Source organism: Pseudozyma flocculosa (genome assembly GCF_000417875.1).
Source record: "Pseudozyma flocculosa PF-1 unplaced genomic scaffold scaffold00019, whole genome shotgun sequence".
In the NCBI taxonomy this organism is placed as follows: Eukaryota; Fungi; Basidiomycota; class Ustilaginomycetes; order Ustilaginales; family Ustilaginaceae; genus Pseudozyma; species Pseudozyma flocculosa.
Window position 1 is genome coordinate 611,628 of NW_006920887.1, and position 15,390 is coordinate 627,017.

General features: G+C 65.4%; 4 protein-coding genes across 4 annotated transcripts; 2 read left to right on the forward strand and 2 right to left on the reverse strand.

Annotated features, from left to right (window-relative positions):
- Positions 1–2,524: 2,524 nt before the first annotated feature.
- PFL1_05447 (uncharacterized protein) lies at positions 2,525–4,597 on the forward strand (the record flags this gene model as incomplete). The annotated part of the gene is made up of 3 exons (XM_007882977.1): positions 2,525–2,584; positions 2,813–2,939; positions 3,369–4,597. The coding sequence occupies 3 exons, from the start codon at positions 2,525–2,527 to the stop codon at positions 4,595–4,597; spliced, it is 1,416 nt and encodes a 471-aa protein (XP_007881168.1).
- A 637-nt stretch (positions 4,598–5,234) lies between these two features.
- Positions 5,235–9,392, reverse strand: PFL1_05448 (uncharacterized protein; the record flags this gene model as incomplete). Its single annotated transcript, XM_007882978.1, has 2 exons — positions 5,235–6,132; positions 6,268–9,392. The coding sequence occupies 2 exons, from the start codon at positions 9,390–9,392 to the stop codon at positions 5,235–5,237; spliced, it is 4,023 nt and encodes a 1,340-aa protein (XP_007881169.1).
- Positions 9,393–10,313: 921 nt separating this feature from the next.
- Positions 10,314–11,419, forward strand: PFL1_05449 (uncharacterized protein; the record flags this gene model as incomplete). The annotated part of the gene is made up of 2 exons (XM_007882979.1): positions 10,314–10,392; positions 10,548–11,419. The coding sequence occupies 2 exons, from the start codon at positions 10,314–10,316 to the stop codon at positions 11,417–11,419; spliced, it is 951 nt and encodes a 316-aa protein (XP_007881170.1).
- Positions 11,420–12,362: 943 nt separating this feature from the next.
- PFL1_05450 (uncharacterized protein) lies at positions 12,363–13,148 on the reverse strand (the record flags this gene model as incomplete). Its single annotated transcript, XM_007882980.1, has 4 exons — positions 12,363–12,423; positions 12,604–12,643; positions 12,784–12,853; positions 13,002–13,148. 4 exons carry the CDS (start codon positions 13,146–13,148, stop codon positions 12,363–12,365), a joined length of 318 nt encoding a protein of 105 aa, XP_007881171.1.
- Positions 13,149–15,390: the final 2,242 nt, after the last annotated feature.

Sequence of the window (15,390 nt, forward strand, 5' to 3'; positions counted from 1 at the left end):
CGGGGATGCCAAAGAGGCCAGTAGCCTTGGCCGCCAGCGCCGGGGTCCCCTCGAAGCCGGGTGCGGGGATGTCCCACTTGGTAAGAGGCCTCGGCCGCTCGCTGAGCGGGATCGTGCCTTCCGGCGTGGGGCTCCGCTTGAGCGCCGGGCTGCTGTCCCTCGGCCCTGCGTTGCGCCAGTCGCCTCCGCCATCTGGGTCGCCGCCCCTCGGTCGTGACCGGTAGTAGTCGTCGTCGTCGTAGCGAGAGGAGCGGCTGCGTCCCGGGTAAGAGCCGCTATAGCCGTCGTCGCGGTCGCGCCGCGATCTCGAGGAGCGCGAGTAGTAGTCGTCGCCGCCTCCGCCCCCGTAGTACTCGTCTTCGCGCCGGGTGCTGTGCGAGAGAGGTGCGTTGGCCGAATGGCGAGATGAATTGGTGTCAGGGTGTCAGAGGTGGGGTGGCAGAAAGAGCTATCGGACGGACGCACGGTCACCGCCGGGGTCGGGCGGGGCACTACTCACCTGGACCTGCTGTCGTCAGGGTAGTCGCGGTCCCTCCTGGCCCTCCTGCGCTCGCGGTCCCGCTCGTAGTCGTCGCCCTCGTCGTAGTCTTCGCGCTTCCGCCTGCTGGACGAATGCCGCTCATCCTGACCCTGGTCGTCTCGGCCGGATCGTCGGCTGGATCGCTCGCGGTCGCGGTCACGATCACGATCACGATCGCGATCGCGATCATGAGAGTCCCTATCTCTGTGGCTGTCCCTGTCCCTGTCACGAATCCTCTCGCGATCCCGGTCGCTGCGGTCGCCGCGGTCGCGGTCGCGGTCTCTGGTGCTTGATGGGTGTCGGTCTCCGTCCCTCTGGCGCACCTCCCTCTCGATGCCCGAGAGGAAGTCGTTTGTGCTACGCTGAGCGTCGTCGTGGCCCGCTCGATCGCCCATGGCGGATAGAAGTGGGAGCGTGAGGTACCGGCGGTGTCGGAAGTGTCCAAATGCGGTTGCGCTGATGTGCTGCTAAGGGTGGACTTGTAGGCGCCAGATGCTGGCGTTGAGCGAGGGCCGGTCGGTGGGTGATGTAAGGTCTAGCTCGGTGGTAGACAGGCTGTCCCTGGGCGAACTGGTCGGGCGGAAGAGAGCGGGCTGTGCGCTGCTCAGGGTTGGGACGGAAGCGGAGACCGAGAGTGCGCGGTTGAATCGTGGCAGGAGCGATGAAAGACGTGGCACAGAGAGGGTTTGGACGCGCAACGCGAAAAGGGAAGCCGCCTTTGCTTCTCCACCCCCAGGGGCCAGCTCAGACTCAGCCGGACGAGTGAAGCATAGCAGGACGAGGTTGGCATCCATCGAGATCGGCATCCTGCTTGCCCGATGAATCGATCTCCGGAGCCGAGGGCCAGGTCGACGGCGGCCAGCAGGACATCAGGCCACCCATCCGAGGGCCGCCTCGACTTTCGGCGCGGGCCAGATGCCGTCCCAAAATGGGCTGATCTACGCTGCGCCGGACGCAGCCGGGCGGCGCCACCCTGCCTGCCTCTGCGCCCGGCCTCGCTGTCCACCGGCCCACCGTTGGGAGCCACCTCTGCAGCTTGCGGTGCAAGGCAGGCCAGGCCAAGCCAAGCCAGGCAGCGACATGGCCTGGCCTGAGCAGACGCCCCGCGGCCGCTCTCTCCCTAACCTGCGCACGTCCAGAGCCAGGGCTGGCTGGCTTCTCTAGATGCGGCCATCCAAGCTACAGATGACAGCTCGATACCATCGATGGAGCATGCCACGAATGGCTGGCCTCAAAGACGGAGCGCACCCGTCTTTCCGAGAGACAGCCCCGCACGACGTATGATCAACTCGACGCTCCAGGCCCTGGCGGTCTATCTCCTCTCCAAGCTCTATAGGTCGCACAGGTCGAGCGAGCATTCGCGGGTGGCGAGAGCTCTTCGCCGTTGTTGGCCGGTGCGCTCGCTCGCCGGGGCGTCGTCGTGCGTGTTGGGTTGGCAGGCCAGAGGTGTTGGAAACCCGCCTCGACTCACAGCAGCAGCAGCAGCAGCAGCAGCAGGCCCGGCCTGCAGGCGAGTCAAAAAGCTGGCGAGCCCGCAGCGAGAAGAAACCAAAAAAACCTGGCGGGCAGACAGGCGGGCAGCGCCCAGCACCGCTGCACGGCCAGCACAGGCCTCCTGCTGGTCGTTGTGGCACGCTGCTCTGTCCTGTGCCGTGCTCTGCTGCTGGTGCTGGTGCTGCTGCTGCCGCCGCCGCCGCCGCCTGTGCCCGCTCGGCCTCTTTCCTGTTTCTGGCATGACCACCGCGCCTCGCCTTGCTTGGGCTGCCAGGTGTGGCCTGAGGTCGGCTCGCCTGGACTGACCTGGCCCCCTGCCCTCGTCAGGCTTCCAAGCCCGCCGCCTGTCGACAAGCAAGAAGAAGTCGGCGTCGAGCCACCTGCCCGCCCAACGCTACACCGCTCGAGAGACACTACCGCTTCCTTCCCGACCTTCATCCCCCACGATACCCTGAATCCTTTCACCCCATCCCGCACTTGCCCTTCCGCTCCTTTGCTGCATCTGCCACCATGTCTGCCCGTCCCCAGAACGTCGGCATCAAGGCCATCGAAATCTACTTCCCCAAGAGAGTGAGTCGGCCGTCGTCGCCTCGTTCAGTCTGGTCATGCTGGGGCATTGGCGAGCTGCTGTCTCGACCAGGCTCGAGATCAACAGCCTTGGCGCTTCTTTGCCGAGATCCTTGTCGCCCATGTCGCCATCTGGACGGCCTGTCGAGCCAGATCGCTTCGAGCTGCTCAGATACAGCGGGCTGACGCCCCCCATCTCTTTCGAACCGCCCCGACCCGCATCGCCCGCAGTGCATCTCGGAGGACGACCTCGAGGACTTTGATGGCGCCCCCAAGGGAAAGTACACCATCGGCTTCGGCCAGAAGTTCATGGCCTTCACCGACGACCGCGAGGACATCAACTCGTTTGCCCTCTCCGGTGAGTAGACGCAGGGCGTACTCTTTTTGCTGCTCGTTGCTGCTCGTTGCTGCTCGTTGCTGCTCGTTGCTCGAGGGAGAGGCAGAGGGGCGGGGGGAAACGGCGGAGCGAGATCGATCGATCGAAGACGGGGCCGCTCTTGGAGCGCAGATGGGCAGCGACAAGGAGGGCGATGGCACAGGGACGGGGACACACAGCAAAGCGGCTCGTGGGCGATACGAGACGCACAGGCGCGGACGAAACTGGCAGGGCAGAGCTGGAGCGCTGTCACGAAAGGGAAAGCTGGAGCGTTGCGGGGGCAGCCTCGGCGGGGGCGAGGCGAGGCGCACTTTCGAGAACCGCAGGCTCCCTTCAATTTCTAGCGCCGTGGTGCTGATCCGCACTTGCTCCTCCTACCCGGACCCACGCTCCTTCTGCGACCGACGACAGTCGTCTCTGGCCTGCTCGAGAAGAACAACATCGACCCGCGCAGCATCGGCCGCATCGACGTGGGCACCGAGACCATCATTGACAAGTCCAAGTCGGTCAAGACGGTGCTGATGGACCTGTTTGCGCCGTCGGGCAACCACAACATCGAGGGCATCGACTCCAAGAATGCGTGCTACGGAGGCACTGCCGCCCTCTTCAACGCCGTCAACTGGGTCGAGAGCAGCTCGTGGGACGGCAGGGACGCCATCGTCGTCGCCGGCGACATTGCCATCTATGCCGAGGGCAGCGCTCGCCCCGTCGGCGGCGCTGGTGGTGTTGCGCTCCTCATCGGTCCCGACGCGCCCCTCGTCCTCGAGCCGGCCCACGGCACCCACATGGCCAACTTCTGGGACTTTTACAAGCCCAACCTCTCGTCCGAGTACCCCGAGGTCGACGGCCCCGAGACGATCCAGGCCTACCTCGGCTGCTTTGACCGGACCTACGACGCCTTCCGCCAGCGCGTCGCCAAGCTCAAGGCGGCGGCGGCGGCGGGAGGCAGCGCCAACGGCGCCAACGGCCACGCCGACGCCGCCGACGCTGCCGCGCTCGCCGCGACCAAGGTCGAGGACTTTGACTACGTCGTCTACCACTCTCCCTACTCGAAGCTGGTCCAGAAGGGCTTCGGGCGCCTGCTGTACAACGACTTTGCGGCGGACCCCAAGAACGAAAAGTACGCCTCGATCCCGGCCGAGTTTGCCGAGCTGGACCGCAAGTCGACGATCACCAACAAGGACGTCGAAAAGGCGTTTGGCGCGTACGGCAAGCAGCTGCAGCAGAAGATGCTCGAGCCGAGCATGGACACGGTCAGGCGGTGCGGCAACATGTATTCCGCCTCGGTGTACGGCGGCCTGGTGTCGCTGCTGAGCAACGTGTCGTCGCCGGAGATCCAGGGCAAGCGCATCCTGGTCTACTCGTTTGGGTCGGGCGCGGCGGCGTCGATGTTTGCCATCCGCGTGCGCGGCTCGACGGAGCAGATTGTCAAGACGACCGACCTCAAGGCGCGCCTCGACGCCATGCAGGTCGTGCCGTGCCAGACGTACGTCGACGCCCTCCAGACGCGCGAGGCCACCCACAACGCCGTCAGCTACGACCCCAAGGGCGACGTCGCCCACCTCTGGCCGGGCGCCTACTACCTCGAAAAGGTCGACCACATGTACCGCCGCTTCTACAAGCGCGTCCCCCTCGCCTGAAGGTCGGGCCAGGGTGGCGTTCCGTGGTTTACATCGACTCGGTCCTTTTCCCTTCGTTTGGGATGAGGTCGACCAGGCGGAATCGGACCCGCACCCGCACCCGCACTCGGATTTGGCGCTCTGTTGTCGCTCTTCTACCCTTGTCCTCTCTTTTCTGCCTCTTGTGTCCTGGGCCAAATACAAACTAGACTTTAATCAGCACATCCGCAGTGCTGCTGCGTCGAGTCGAGTGGAGCGCGCAGGCGGGCTGGCCGGTACGAGATGACGGTGAGACGATGTCGCTGAATTTCCACCACGGCGACAGAAGAGGCGGCGAGCGCTACATGAGCCAAGGGGAGGGGTGACCCAGATGGGGCCGCAGCTGGGCGGACCCACTTTGTTCTCCCTCGTTCGATGGCGTGACGAAGTCCAAGCGCCATCGAGAGGAACCACCACCACCATCCATCACGCCCCTCTTCGACACACAAGCAAACAAGCGCAGACATGCTCTCAAGGACACGCTCTAACGAGCAGAGCAAGAGCAGAGCACAAGCCACTGACGAATTTTTAACCCAGCTCCGTCCCTTCCAATCTTACGATGCCGACCTCGGGACGAGGCCGTGTCGACATCTGGCCCGTCGAGGGTTTCGGCGGCTGACTATAGGGCCCACTCCTCCTCTTCGCCCTTTGCCACAAACGGCCTGGCGATATCCCCGACGGCGGCAGAGCAGAGGGGGCACTCGGCCGCAATGAGGCCATCGAGCTGCGCCATGAGGCTCGACCGCGTCTCCTCTTCCTCTTTCCTCGTCGCCGTCGTCATCGTCGTCGTCGTCGTCGTTGTCAGGGCAGCGCCGGCGCCGGCGGCGGGGATAGAGGACGACGACGGGTGGATCAGAGACTGTCGTGGCGTCACCCACGTCGAGGCGGCTGTGGGCGTCGAAAATGGGTCCAGCGGCGCTAGGGCGCGTCGGCCGCCCGCCACGCCTGCCGAGACGCCCGTCGACAGCAGCGAGAGGATCGTCTCCGGCGACACAATGTCGCGCAGCTTGTCCAGACCCAGGCTTCTTGATGGTCCCCCGCTGCCGCCGCCGCCGTTGCCGTTGCCGCCACCACCACCACCGCCGTTGGCGGACCTGCTGTTAGCAGCTGCGCCCCCTCCGCTGGCAAGGTTGGCCTGCAGATCGACGAGCCGCCGCAGCTTGGCGCCGCCCATGCCCCTCGTCACGACGGCAACGAGGCAGTCGACGTGGAGCGCGTGGCGGCACGGGAAGATGTAAAACTGCCTCTCGACGGCCACGCGGCCGCACGACTCGCACCGCTGCTCGGCCTCGACGCTGACAAAGCGCGACGAGAGCGCCGCAATGTCGGCCGAGATGGCCGCCGCCGAGCGCGACGCCTCCTCCATCTCGTCCTTGAGCGTCTCGATGTGCGAGGCGTACGACTCGAGCGCCGAGCAGATGGCCGCCTTGCAGTCGTCGATGATGACAAAGTCGGGGAAAAAGGGCAGCGCGTCCTCGAGCGTGATCTGGTCGGTCCGTTCCAGGAACTCCATCGCGCTGCAAAGAGGGTGAGGAAGCAAGCCGTCCGGAAGGGGAAGCGATAAAGGTAGGCGGTAGGCGGTCTCGTCAGCATGCGTCGTCCCACTGCTATAGCCGCCCCGATGCCTAGCGGCGACGGCTTCTCGCGCTCACCTCTTGATGTCCTTGGTGCTCCTCACCACCTCCTTGGCAATCTTGAGCCAGAGCTTCTTCTTGAGGTCCTTGTCGCCATCCACCAGGTCAGCGCACGAGCAGGCGAGCTCCATCTCGCGCTCGGCAATGGCCAGGTCGACGGCACTCTCGTACAGGCCCATCTTGGCGTAGATGCGCACGCACGCCTCCTTTTGCCCGTGCGCCGAGCACGTCCGCAGCGCGTAGTCGAGGTCAAAGTAGGGCTGGCCGGTCAGCGGGTTGGAACGCGCCGAGTCGATGAAGCCCAGCAGGGCCGCCTTGTCAGGGCTCTGCTCGCCGGCATCGCCTCGAGTGCCGTCGCCATCGCCATTGGCCACCTTGCCACGCCCTTCGAAGGCGGCCGATCGTGCGAGCAGCGTCAGGAGCAGATTGTGGATCGCCGTGTCCGTGTTGCCGTCGACGGAAACGACGTGGGTCAGGTAGGCGATGGCGTAGTCCTTGTCGTCTTCACCGCCCTCGCCGGCCCCCGCCTCGGTCTCGGCCTTGCCCCTGCCGCGACGGCGATGCTGCAGCAGCGCCGGGATGAGCCTCCTGGGGTCGAGTCCGCGCCTCGCCTTCCAGCACTCGACCACCTGCCTCGGCGCCTGGCGCATCAGCACGGTGGCGAAGCGGTAGTAGAGGTCGTCGCTGCTCTGCCTCTGGAGCGTGTCGATGGCGGCGGTCCAGGCCTCCTCCTGGACGTGGTGGCGGACGATGCGGTCGAAATCGCCAATGAGGCCGGCGTAGTGGAGCAGCACCTCGCTGCGGCCGTGCTTCTGGATGATGCCGTAGGTCGTGGCCGGGTGCAGCGCGTCGCGGTAGGTGGCGAGGAACTGGTGCAGCTCCTCGGCCAGCATCTCGCGCTCGAGGCGGTAATTTTCCACGTCCTGGCTGGCCGCCTCGGCCGCCGCCACGTCCTCGAGCTGGTTGATCTTGCCCAGGTAGATTTCGACGAGCCAGGTGGCGAGCATCGTCCGCTGCGGGCCGTCGGAGCGCCGCAACCGCTCGAGGCGCATGACGAGGTAGTAGCGCAGCGCGTCGCGCTGGCCGGACTCGACAAAGCGCAGCGAGACCTCCTCAAAGGAGCGCATAAACGTCTGGGCGTAGCACTGGGCCGCCTGAATGTAGCGGGCCTCGGCAAAGAAGCGGTCGCCCTGCGACGAGAGGACGGTGCCGCGCTGCACGCCGGCCTTGGCGTAGCGCAGCGCCGCGTCGAACGAACCGCGCTCGAGGTAGATGCGCCAGACGTCGCGCGACTCGTCGCGGACGACGAGCTCAAAGATGCTGGCGTCGGTGTACACCCAAAAGGTGCGCTTGGCCACGTCGACGGCGGTACCGATGACGCGCTCGTCTGGGCGCAGCGGCAGCGCCTCTTCAAAGATGACCTGGTCGTCGAGCGAGCTGATGGCCATGACGCGATCCTGGTAGAGGAGGACAAAGTGGAACTCGGTCAGGGCGATGCTGAGCGGGATCTCGGCGACGGTCTGCTGCCCGGCGCCGGCGCCGGCGCCGTTGCCGTTGCCTGTGCCAGTGCCGTTGCCGCCGCCGCCACCGCCGCCTCTACCGGAATGGTCGACGTCGAGAGCAATGGCCGGGTAGGGGAGGAGGTTGGCGCTGTCGATGACGCTGTCGCCGACGCCCTGGTCGTTGTAGGCTATCAGGCCGTGGTAGACGCCGGGCCCGGTGAGCCAGGCGAGCGCCGATGCCTCGCGGCTGCCGCTGGCCGTCCAGGTGTGGAGCTCCGAGTAGGGCAGGTCGCCGGGCAGCTCCGACTTTAGGTTGGGCACGGCGTCGCCGCGGTAGGGCTCAAAGAGCTTCTCGTAGAGGCTCTCGCTCTCGCTTTCGTCGCCCTTGAGCTTGCCCAGCTGGCCGACGAACTCGTAGATGCGCGTGCTCGTCGTGGCAATGACGACGGCCCTCTGCGCTGAGCCGCCGCCGCCGCGGCGCTTGCCCGCCGGCGGTGGTGGTCCCGCGCTGCCGTTGTTGTTGTTGTTGTTGTTGCCGTTGCCCTGCGCGGATCGAGGAAAGGGTTCTGCCGTGAGGCCGGTGACGGGCTGGCGCTCGGGGAGGGTAAATACATGACGGACGACCTTGTCGATGTCGCCCCTGTCGCCGCCGCCGCCGGCAGTCCTGCGGGCGAGCTTGTCGAAAAAGTCGCCCTCGTCTGGGTCTGCGCCGACGGGGGCCGATATGACGACTTCGAGGATGTCGCCGGACCGAGTGCCGACGAGGATCTCGCGCGTCGATGCGAGGGCGCCCGAGGCTGCGCCGCCCCTCTTGCGAGCGCCTTGGCCGGAGGCCGCCGCTGGTGCGACGGGGTCGAGGGTGGACTTGTTCCAGGCCACGCTCTCGATGAGGACGCCCTTGAGCTTGTTGAGCAGCCGGGCCTTTCTCCAGCCCGTCGCCCAGTAGTAGCAGTCTCCGTTGCGCATGGTGAGGATGAGGTGGGTGCCGGAAGGATCGGCGAACATCTTGTGCGGGCCGATGGTGGTGGGGTCCTGGGGCTGCTGGTTGCGTGCAGCGCGCGGTGCGGGCGGGATGGGAACGTCTGCCTCTTGGGTGCGCTCTGGGTCGTCGAGGTTGATGCGCACGAGGCGCGGTGGCGCCGAGGGGAAGGGGTTGGTGGCCGGCGCGGCGCCGAGGTTGTGATGGGAAGAGGATGACGACGACGGGTAGGCGAAGAGGCACATTGTGAGGATGTTTGATGCGACGGTCATGAGAGCGAGGGGCGCGTTGAAGGCGTACTGTACGCGGCCGAGCTGGAAGATGGGCGACTGGGACGACGAGGGGTCGAGGTCGCTCGAGATGAATCCGGTCTCGAGGGCGGCTACGGGGTCGAGGATGGCGTTTGTTGCGAGGTAGCGGTTTGGCATGTGGGGCTGTTGTTGCTCGTAGCCGCCGCCGTCGTCGGCGAGGGCGTCGTAGTGGAGGCGGTGGGCGGCGCTGCCATGGAGGCGGGCCGATGGCGATGTCGGGCGCGGGCCATTGCGAGGGAAGACGTGGTCTACATCCGTTGCGCCGGCAGATGGGCGTGTGCGGAGCTGTGCCGAGGACGACGACGAGGCGGATGGTTGCGCATTGCTGCTGTGGACAAAGTCGTCGAACATGTGGCCGGGCAGGCCGGCGTTGCGGCGGCCGATAGGGATACGGGAAGCGGGCGAGCCTCGAGCTCGATGGGACGATACGGAGCGAGGCAGGGGACCGACGTAGGAAGAAGAGGATGAAGAACGAGTGACGGCAGAGAGAGCAAGAGTGTTGGAAAGAGCGAAGAAAGGCAGCCAACGCGGCCGCGGGGGCGAGTGAAGGTGGAGGCGCGGGGGGGTCCACGCCGCACAGGGCGCAGCGGTGAGGCGCGGATGGGCCACCCGATGGGCCTCGCTCGACGCTTGCCCTCAGCGCACGTCCTCGTCGGTACCGAAGCCCACCGCCAGCCCGCCCGCGTTGGACCCTAGCCTGGTCTGCCCGCCCGCCAAGCCTTTGCCCTGGCCCCACGGCCTACATGTGGAGGAACAGGCAGGGCGGCTCGTCTGCGGTTGGGCCGGTCGATCAGGCAGGCCAGACGAGAGACCCACACCCAACCGGCGGTCCGCCGCGCCCCTCGACGCCAATCTCAAACGGGAAGGACCCCGAGGCAGCCCAACGGCGGCCAGCAACTTCTACCCGCTCGTCGTCCATCCCGTCCCTCCCGCCCTCGTCCATTGCTCATAAAGGTGAGCACCTCGTCCGTCGTCGCTGCCTCGACACCACCACCCGCCACTCCTCGCTGCCGCTCACATCCGCACACCCACGCTCTTTTTACCCTCCCCCTCCCCTCCTCGCGCGCATCGCACACCCACGCTCCTTTGACCCTTTGCCTCGTCGTCTCGCCATCTCTCCGTCTTGTCGTCTCGCCATCTCTCCATCTCGCCTTCCTTGGCCATCTCTCCGCCTCGCCGTGCTTGGCCATCTCTCCGTCTCGCCGTGTATCTCGCCCCGTCCCCTGTCCCCTGTCCCCTTCCCCTTTGCAAGCGCAGGCCCGCACCGCAACCATGGACAGCCTCTTTTCCCTCTTGACGCTGCGCACGGGCATCCTCGACTTTCCCCGCCACTCGGGCTGGCCCGAGACAGGTGCGTCGGCGCCCGACCGGTCTCGTTGCCCACTTTGCCGTCGGCTGCGCCAGACGACGGAACTCACCCGCCCTGACTCTTCGCTCCCCGCTCCCTGCTCCCCGCTCCCCGCTCCCCGCTCCTTGCTCCCCATTCCCACTCTCCTGTGCCCACAGGCCCCGCTGGCTCGTCTTCAATCTTCTCTTTCGCCCTGCGCGCAGCCGCCTCGGCATCGGCCTCGGCATCGCCCGCGCTCGCCTCCAATACCAAGCTGGGCGACGTCGCACCCGCCTCCAACACCACGGGCCTCCCCACGCCCACCGTAGACTCCAACGAGCCCCTGCTCAAACCCACCTCGGAGCAAGACGTCGGCCTGCTCCGCTACAGCGCCTACCTCGCCCGCATAAAGACCCTCACCCTCCGCTCCACCCGCTACCTCGCCTACACCTCCGAGGTCGGCGAGGCCTTCCGCCCGCTCACCCGGCCCGAAGTCGTCCGCGCCGCCTACGCCATCTCGTGGCTCTACATCATCTACGACGTCTCGGCCGCCGGCTACCGCGCCGCAAAGATCCAAGAGGCCGCCACCCCGGGCGACGGCCTGGTAGAGACGGCAGAGAAAAAGGCCATCGACGCAGCCGCCTCCCTCGGCATCGACCGGTCCACCCTCGACCGCCTCAACGACGCGCAGAAGGTCGAGCTCAAGAAGCGCGCAGACGCCGCCCTCGCATCGTCGGCACCCCACCACAGCGAGGGGACCAACGTCGCCCTCATCATGGCGCGCAGGGCCGTCTTCCAGAGCATCGCCAGCATGGCCCTACCCGCATTCACCATCCACTCAATCGTAAAGTACTCGGCGCCCCTCTTTGCAAAGGCGTCCAACCTCCGCATCCGCGCAATGGGTCCCACCATTGCAGGTCTCGCATTCGTACCCGCACTGCCCTTCCTCTTTGACCACCCCGTCGAACACGCCGTCGACCTCGCCTTTGACTGGGCACAAGAGGCGGTCCTCGGCGGCGGCGGCGGCGGCGCAAAGGAAAAGACCCAGTAGCGCAGGGGCACAGGAGGTCGATCGACAGCGTACCGTGCTCGGGTCGACGGTCGAACCAGGTTCTGATTATAGAGGAGCTCCTCGACGCGCGGCCGTTGCAGCCAGTCGTGGTCATGGACAATGCCTACACGCGTGTTGCTTTGCCAAACCACCGGTCTGGCCGTCAGTCGTGCCGCCCATCTGTCCGTGTGTCTGCTTGTCGCCCCGTTGGCTCGTCGATCGGCTGCTCCATCGCTCGATCCGTCGACCCGCGACCCCATCGCTTGGCCGCTTCGTCGCTCACCCGTCTCGCGGCTCAGAAGGCTCAGCACTCGCCCGCTTGCTTGGTGGCTCGCTCGCCGGCTCAGCAGCACACACAGACATGTCAGGATGCTCATTGCGGGGTGACGCCGACAGAGGCGGGCCTGACGCCCGCGCCAATGACATTCGGGAAGAGAGGCGAGGCGAGGCGAGGCTGGACAGCGGTGGCTAGCCCAGCGCCCGCACCATAACAGAAGGGTGACGTTTCAAGGCGAAGGTGGGTCGAGGGTGACGGGATCGGTGACGAGGGATGCGATGCGATGCGATGCGATGCGATGCGATGCGATGCGATGCGATGCGATGCGATGCGATGCGATACGATGCAACAAGGGGTGACGGAACGGCGACAGTGGAGGCGATGCAGGACGGGACATGGAACGAGCCGGCGCGGACTCGAGGCTCCCTCAGACGGGCGTCAAGGGAGATCCTCGGCCGCTTGCCGGCGAAGAGCAGGGAAGGTTGGATGGGCGGACGTCAAGATGACTGGTGGAGCGTGCTGTCGCGGCGATCAGAGGACACGGGCTGCGGCCCACGATAGCGGCGGGAGAGAGCGCTCGTGCCATGCCGCTCTTGCTGTCAGACGCCCTAGAACAGCGGCCGCCACTTGGGCAGTACGCGCCATTCGGGCAGCCATCGCCGCCGCTCACTTCTGACCGCTGCCAGGAGGAGTGTAACGGGCGAAGCCGCGGCCGTTGTTGTAGTAGCTGCAAGAGAGGGCGGCGGGAAGAGAAGAGAGCAAGAAGGGCGACGAGAAGAGAGCAAGAGGGAAGCAAGTCAACGGCGCCGTCGCAAACGTCACAGTCTGCCGCACTGCGCCCTGACCCGCAGCGGCGCCCGACACGGAGAGCCAGGGAGCACTCGAACGTCGAAGCTGGCGCACTTACGTCGAGCCGTCGGGGTTCGAGTAGTAGTAGCTGCCATCGGCTGTCGACGCACCGTGACGGGACGAGGGCAAAGGGGCAACAGTGTCGAGCGATCAGCCGTCGATGCTTGATCCTTGCACGCGCGCCGCAGCCATGAACCCCCGGCCAGGCGACAGGGGGGCGCATTGAGGCGAGACTCACCGTTGCTGTAGTGGTAGCTGTTCTGGTTGGGGGCGTCTGGGCCGTAGTCACGGCGGCAGTAGTGGTCGCCCTGTGATAGCACATAGCGGGGAGACGGGACGGCAGAGGTGGCGAGGAGGTGGGTCAGTTGATCTGCCGCTACTCTGGCGAGCGATGAAGATTGCTGCCGCCGCATAGAAGCGGCAACGGGCGCCGCTGCGATCGGACCGCGGGCTCACCTGGCTGTTGACGCCGGACGAGACGTAGGTGAAGTCGCGACCGCGGTAGCCGCTGCCGCTGCCCCAAGACGACCGCGACGACGAGCTCGAGGACGAGGGCGAGTCCGAGGCCGAGGACCACGACGACTGCTGGGACTGGGTGCACATGGTTGCTGGTGTGGCGTGACGAGGATCGAGCGAAAGGTCGAGACGCTTGAGCTGGCTGTGAATGAGCGCAGGAGCGAGACGAGTTTGAGCTGGATGTGGCGGCGCAGCAGGATGGGGGAGGGAGGAAGCACCCGCCCGAGCGTCGAGCGCCTGCCTTATGTACCATGGGCCCGTCTCTGGCGAGCTGAGCAGAGCAGAGCAGCCCGAGCAAGACCTACCAGACTACGCCCCGTCAGCCATTCTCTGCCGTGCGGCCTGGCTGCACGCCGTCCCGCCGCCCCTCGCCATAGCTAGACTCTGGCCACCCGCGCCGCCATGCTGGTTCGGCCTGGCCGACCCACTCCTCTGCAGGCGCACCGCCGCCGACCCCTGCCGAGCCGGCCACCGCCTTCTCTTGCCCACCCGCTCGTGCAGGCAGAGGCGGAGCTGCACGGCCCCGCAAGTCGCCCCTACGGCTGTCTGATACCGCGTAGCACGGCGCAGCACGGCGCAGCGGCTGATCCGGTGCAGCGTCGGGCATGCCCGTGCGCACCGCTGGCCCGGGACCAGGCGCCGCTGCTCCCGGCCCTACCTGCACAACCCGACACTTGCAGCCAGCTGAAATTTTGCTCGCAGCTCAAATTCATTTGAAATTTTAATATTAGCGGCCCACCTCCCCTTGGTATATCTGACTGGGTTGATATAGCTCCAAAAAGAAGTGCACACTTACAGCCATGCTAGGATCAGCAAGTAAGAAGCCATTGTAACCCTTGCTCAGGGAAGGAGGAGGGTGGGGTGGGGGAGGAAGAGGGCAACAACCACTCAGCACCCTTCACCACCGTGACCCTAGCCCTAACCCTGCCTAGTCCAAAGGGCGATCCATTAACCCTAACCCCAAAAAACCGCAATGGGACAACCCTTGTCACCCTAACCCTAACCCTTACCCCAACCCTCCATCCCAGGCATAGCCCCCAAACAGCCCTCACCCTAACACATGCTCAATCCTGACACGTCCCTAACCCGTCGCTCCGCTTTCCAAAAGGCTCCCCAAGTCGCTTGGCTGCCGCGTTGCTCGTCTCTGCTGGCCGGTGTGGACCCTGACGGGCCGCTGCTGGCCTGCTAGATGCGCTGAGCGGGCCCTGGTAATTCCAAAAGGGAATACAAATTTAGACTTTTAGCCAAGCTGGTGGACCCTGTGACTACAACTTGGAGACACACGCGACTACACCTGGACACCACCCATTACAGTCCAAGGCATACGTGCAACTACAACGGGGGACACAGGCAACTACAGTTGGTCTATGTGCAACTACAAGCCAGGACACGGCCAACTACAGCCTGTGAGACGACTACATCCGCTGATCACCCCTCACCACCAACACGTCCACGCCAACCATTGCCGTCACAGCCATCCAGCCGCCTGCTGCAGCACCACCTGGTCCATTCTCCCCGCCGTCACCTCCATCATGAGCCAGGTCGCCTGCCCAGTCTGCCAGTTTGCCATTGCACGCAGCAACATCACTGCACACATCCGCCGACAGCATGCTGGTGTGCCTGTCAGCCCAGACATAGCTAGCAGCAGGGGGGATCTGGCTTCTGGGCCGTAGCGGTACTACGGTTCGGAAAATTCCCGATCGTCACCCGATCTACGATCCAACCCTGGTTGCAGATCGGCTGCGCGCCCAAAATCGGGTCGGCGCTACGCTTCCGCCAGCGTAGCGGCCCTACAATTCTGCTACGCTTCGGAGCGTAGCAGCCTGCCCGCCGATGCCGCAGCGTAGGGCCGCTACGCTTCAGAGGCCCACCAGATGTCCCGTTGCTGGCAACTGTAGGCCTGCTACGCTGTCAGAAGCGCAGCGCAAACGATGCTGCTGAGCAGCGTAGGCTGCCTGCGGCTGCCAGCATCCTGGACTGTAGCAGCGCTCCGACGCTTTCCACCCTCAGTATGACTTGCTTGTTTCCTTCATTTGCTGGCCGATACCTTTGCATTGCAATCTGAACTAGCTACTCTATCTACGGCAGTCTTGCGAGCGGTGGCAGTGGTGCAGATGTTGGCGGGGTGAGCCCGAGCTGGCAGGCATTGATACGGAGCGAAGCACAAGTTGAGGCGGGCGAGGGCGGCAGTCAAGGTCTGGGAGGCGCTCTTGGGTTACAAGGTGTCTTGAGAAATAAACCAAGTAGGGCTGCATAATGAAACTTGTTCAAAAGTCATTTCTGAACAACTTTTGAATAGTAGCCCTACTCAGTTTAGACTGCCAGGGTT